This window comes from Triplophysa rosa, linkage group LG6 (genome assembly GCF_024868665.1).
Source record: "Triplophysa rosa linkage group LG6, Trosa_1v2, whole genome shotgun sequence".
NCBI classification, from domain to species: domain Eukaryota; kingdom Metazoa; phylum Chordata; class Actinopteri; order Cypriniformes; family Nemacheilidae; genus Triplophysa; species Triplophysa rosa.
In genome coordinates, this window is record NC_079895.1 from 22,025,822 (window position 1) to 22,031,146 (window position 5,325).

Genomic DNA, 5,325 nt, shown 5'->3' on the forward strand with positions numbered 1-5,325 from the left:
TAACACATGAGCATCTTTGACATATAGTCTTTAGAATTCCTTTTCAGCATCTTTCTGTATTACCACATGCCTAAAAGCAAGTAACATTTCCAGATGGTTTTCACAGACACGGAACTCCCTAGAGAACAGCACTCCATAGCTAATGTAGGAAGGCCCTTCTGCATTGCTCTCTTCACAGCCAACAGCCCTGCTTCCTGCTGACTCACTCTCTCCTCCTCCCTCCTCCCTTCCTATAAAAACCCAACCTCTCCTTTTATTTTACCACATCTGCCTTCTCTTTCCGAATCCTCAAGTCGGCCTGAAGGGAAATCTGACAAGATGGTAAGTGTTATGCTCGATTTGTTTTTAGTTTTACTCTTTTCATAAACCATTGCATTAAAATGCACATATTCATGAGCATTTTGTTGAGTTAAGGCAAAGTAATCATATTTTGATACACTCGGTGCAATGTTTTAATAGATATTTATTTGGTTGTGTGGATAACAAAGTTAGCAGTAATTTTTGTGGATTGGTAAAAAATATTTCTTAAAAATATGTTAGGAAGCATTGAGTCTATTTGAGTGTTAGGCACAGGGTTTGCCTTTCATTCTAAAAAGGATGTGGCTATATGGCTTTAAAAGCCTGACAGTAGACCATCAGATTAAAGCAGGAAAGTCCGATTCTGAATATAGCATCCTCTATGTTTGGTGTTTCAGCTGAACCCAAATATCTCCCCAAACCTCCTTTAACTATAGAGGAAAGAAGGGAAATTACAGCATGAAAATGAGGCTGTTACTGAGAGAAAGAACACATTCATGTCTTTATAATATACAGAGAAGCATTGGTATTAGATGAGATCATGAGTGACCAAAACGGCAGTACAGAATAATAGGTATAACTATTCTAGAGATAAAGGCCCAATTGAGGCATCTCTGTCTGTTACACAAAGGCGTGTGTGAAGCTGAATGGGACAGGGAGGGGGTGGACTGAGGATTGCAGTCAAAGACACTCACATACACTCTTCTGTATTCCACAAACAAAACATGCATGTAAATATAGTAAGAAAAAAACTGAGTTTTGTATTGAACATTAGATCTTGACATTTTGGGAAATGCAAGAGGATTTATACATGAGGATTTAACAGTGTTTGAGCTTTATGTGACCGCAATACTAAACTCAAAAAATAGAAAATAAACTCAAAAACTAGGAGCTAGCTAGATACTGTATTTTTAATATCTCAGACAACATTAAATCATGAGCAAGAATATAAATTATAAGCAAATTTAGAGCTAACATTTGTTAGAGACAAAACTGAGGGCTTTGACAAAAAGGGTCAAACAAAACCTATCATTGAAATAACTATATACGTATTTACTAATAGATCAATACAGCACATGACTGGTTGATTTAATGAGTAATCATATACATTTTCATCCTTCTTTCTTCACAAATAGCGTGAGTGTATTTCTATGCATGTTGGCCAAGCTGGGGCCCAAATGGGAAATGCATGCTGGGAGCTTTACTGTCTAGAACATGGGATACAGCCGGATGGACAGATGCCCAGTGATAAGACAATAGGAGGAGGAGATGATTCCTTCAACACATTCTTCAGTGAGACTGGAGCAGGAAAACATGTTCCACGTGCCATCTTTGTTGATCTGGAACCCACCGTGATTGGTAAATTGAACTTAGATGACAGAATATAGTCAATTATAAAGAAAACCAAAGGGACAAAAGTAACATACGTATTTAAAAGCAATCATTTTGAAAAACTATACAGCATATTTGTTGCACTTTTTACCTTTCTTATACAGTATATATATATTTTAACATTACCATTAAAAGATAAAAGTGTTTTCAGTCACATATCGGTTTCTCTATATTATGCACATAAATATGTAGATTAATTGACAATATATAGCTTTGCTCATGTGTTGTGTATATTTTCTTCTCTAGCCACCTTATATTATACTCAAAACTGAGCTTCAGTTTATTCTCCAAGCACAACTAGTTAACATGTACACAAACGTATAAATATTTAATAATGTATTTGAATAAAGGGCGAAGACATCTATTTTCCAAAGCTGGGCATCACTTCGTACCACTACTTTAACTGCTGGGACTCTAGTAACTTGAGTTGTTTTTCCATCAGATGAGGTTCGCACAGGTACATATCGCCAATTGTTCCATCCCGAACAACTAATCACGGGCAAAGAAGATGCTGCTAATAACTATGCCCGTGGTCATTATACTATTGGTAAAGAGATCATTGACCTGGTGCTGGACAGAACCCGGAAACTGGTGAGATTTCCAAACAATTCAAAATCTTGAGTGTGAGCTTGAATTATAATGGAATTTCCCTCTTATTCCAACAGGCTGATCAGTGCACTGGCCTTCAGGGATTTCTAATTTTTCACAGCTTTGGTGGTGGTACTGGCTCTGGCTTCACCTCCCTCTTGATGGAGCGTCTCTCTGTTGACTATGGCAAGAAGTCCAAACTTGAGTTTGCCATCTATCCTGCTCCTCAAGTGTCTACAGCAGTGGTGGAGCCCTACAACTCCATCCTGACCACCCACACCACCCTGGAGCACTCCGACTGCGCCTTCATGGTGGACAACGAAGCCATCTATGACATCTGCCGTAAAAACCTGGACATCGAGCGTCCCACTTACACCAACCTCAACAGGCTCATTGGCCAGATAGTGTCCTCCATTACAGCCTCGCTGAGATTCGATGGAGCTCTCAATGTGGATCTCACCGAGTTCCAGACCAACTTGGTGCCCTACCCACGTATTCATTTCCCTCTAGCAACATACGCTCCGGTGATCTCTGCTGAGAAGGCTTACCATGAGCAGATGTCTGTGGCTGACATAACAAATGCCTGCTTTGAACCATCCAATCAGATGGTAAAGTGTGATCCACGACAAGGTAAATAAATGGCCTGATGTCTTCTCTACCGTGGAGACGTGGTGCCCAAAGATGTCAACTCCGCCATTGCTGCCATTAAGACCAAACGCGCCATTCAGTTTGTGGACTGGTGCCCCACTGGTTTCAAAGTGGGCATCAACTACCAGCCCCCAACTGTGGTACCTGGTGGAGATCTGGCTAAAGTTCAGAGGGCTGTGTGCATGCTGAGCAACACTACAGCCATCGCTGAGGCCTGGGCTCGACTAGATCACAAGTTTGATCTGATGTATGCCAAGAGAGCCTTTGTGCACTGGTATGTGGGAGAGGGCATGGAGGAAGGAGAATTTTCAGAGGCCAGAGAAGATATGGCGGCTCTGGAGAAGGATTATGAAGAAGTGGGAACAGACAGTGTGGGAGATGAAGATGAAGAGGGAGAAGAATATTAAAGATGCAGAATCATCTAAGCTCTACCTAGCTTCCCAGCCAAACAAAATCTGACCATTAAGTCGGATCATAAATATTTGAAAGTTAATGTGCACTATGATTGGTTTCATGTAAACAAAACTTGAATAAAAGAAGGAATGTCTGTGTATATATTTATCATTGGTCTGAAACCTAAACCTAGTGGCTTGACATGTACAGTCTTTATACTAGATTTTTTTTAGCAGACAAAACATAAGTTCATACAGTAAATATCACCACAATAAGAATGTATAGTATTACATAGAAGTATAACATTATTATTATTTGTAAGCATGTGTGTAGAGAGAATTTATACTTTATTTTGTTTATATATTATTTATAATAATATGTTTTTAATGTGCATACAGAAAAAAGATCAATAACCTCCTAAATTAGAGACAAAGTTTAATGTTAGGAGATGTGGACAAAAGGCTGATTTTTTGTATATTGACCCTATATTAATGTGGTATGTGTAACTTTTTGACAGATTAACAGAACAAGTAAAAACCTCAAACCACACAAAGAAGGAAAAAGAACAAAGAAGCTACATATGTACATTATGAAACGTTAATGAAAGATCGGTCTAGACAAATGTAAACTATGGTGGGACAGGAACTTCAACATAATAGCTACTGTGCACTTGAAAGGGTAGGGGATCATAATTTCAGAAAAGACACTAACAAAGAGAGAAAGAATAGGTAGAACATGCATAACAAATATAAAGATAGAGATGACAATCAGGCTAAAGGCAGTGAAACACACCCAAACAGTTCATTACAAGATCTATAAATATATCACCCCAGATTATTTTTGCAACTGTTTGAAAAAATAAAAAAACACCTATTCAAAGCAGTGTTAAAAAAGGATCCCAGTCATTACTGAACAGAAAAAAACACATTTAGAGTAAAGGCTATAACACACAGCAGATTGAATTTCTGTGTAAATTGTTCATTGGTCAGGTTCAATTGGTCAGGTTTTTAGAGGAGCAATGATATAGAATGTTTTATTTTTATCCTTTAACTTGTACACATTCTTTTGGAGACAAGTGGATGGTTGTCTACCAATAGTCCTACTTGAAAACCTGTGAGTACTTTTTCATAAATCTTTCATGTTACTTTCTTTACAGCATGTTTAAGTCATCTGCAATTTAGAATTTTGAGAAAAATGAGAAATCTGCACAGAGAATACTTTTTGTTCACTATACCAGTGGTTCTCAAACTGGGGGGCCCCAAGATGGATGTGGCATTTCATGAAAAATTTACATTTATCATAGATTTTATGCAATCAGACATCATACAAATAAGCCTACCAACTAAAATAATTGATGTTTCAGCATTGTATAACTGAATATGTCAATGGTTTAAGTTAAAGATTATAAATCTTTATTTGGGGGGCCAAAAAGTGATGCACCCTATACAATGGGGGCCTTACAGTGAAAATGTTTGATAGCTGCACTATACTGTTGTCCATTACTCCATATTGAGCTTTCGTTGACTGATAACCTATATTATATACAGATATTGGTACTAGTACATCTGTACATCTGTACAACTAGTAGCCTACTAGTACAACATTCTGATGTGTAGTTCTTATAATACAACACTGGAGGGCATTATGGGAGGATCATTTTGGTAGCCTATATAAAAGTAACTTTAATACACTGATTTTCACTCAAAGTGTTACAAAGACATAGAATGCACTCATCATTAATACAAAACAATGTTTGAGGAATTAGAGGAAACCTTTTGCTATACGTCAAGGAGCAACTGGAATTTTAAATAATATATAGCCTGCTGAGAAGGTTAATCTGAGGTTTTTATGATTTTATAATTAAATCTAATAACTTTCTCTTTCTCTTTACCCTTCAATATTTTTATGTCACCAAGCCCTCTATTTTTATTTTTATATTTTTTTCTGCTATTAACCATGCTTTATCATGCTGATAAACATGCTTAGGCTGTTTTGACCAAAAAAATA

The 5,325-nt window shown here is 37.3% G+C and overlaps 1 protein-coding gene across 1 annotated transcript; it reads left to right on the plus strand.

The window, feature by feature from the left end:
- Window positions 1-241: 241 nt before the first annotated feature.
- LOC130555809 (tubulin alpha-1A chain-like) lies at window positions 242-3,476 on the plus strand. The gene is made up of 4 exons (XM_057336284.1): window positions 242-321; window positions 1,434-1,656; window positions 2,132-2,280; window positions 2,355-3,476. Exons 1-4 carry the CDS (start codon window positions 319-321, stop codon window positions 2,913-2,915), a joined length of 936 nt encoding a protein of 311 aa, XP_057192267.1. The 5' UTR covers window positions 242-318; the 3' UTR covers window positions 2,916-3,476.
- The last annotated feature ends 1,849 nt before the right edge of the window (window positions 3,477-5,325 follow it).

Excerpts from the sequence above, each read along its gene's own strand:
- LOC130555809 (XM_057336284.1), top strand. Across the intron at positions 1,657-2,131 it reads TCTGGAACCCACCGTGATTG|ATGAGGTTCGCACAGGTACA; the intron begins GTAAATTGAACT and ends TTTTTCCATCAG. Across the intron at positions 2,281-2,354 it reads TGGACAGAACCCGGAAACTG|GCTGATCAGTGCACTGGCCT; the intron begins GTGAGATTTCCA and ends TTATTCCAACAG.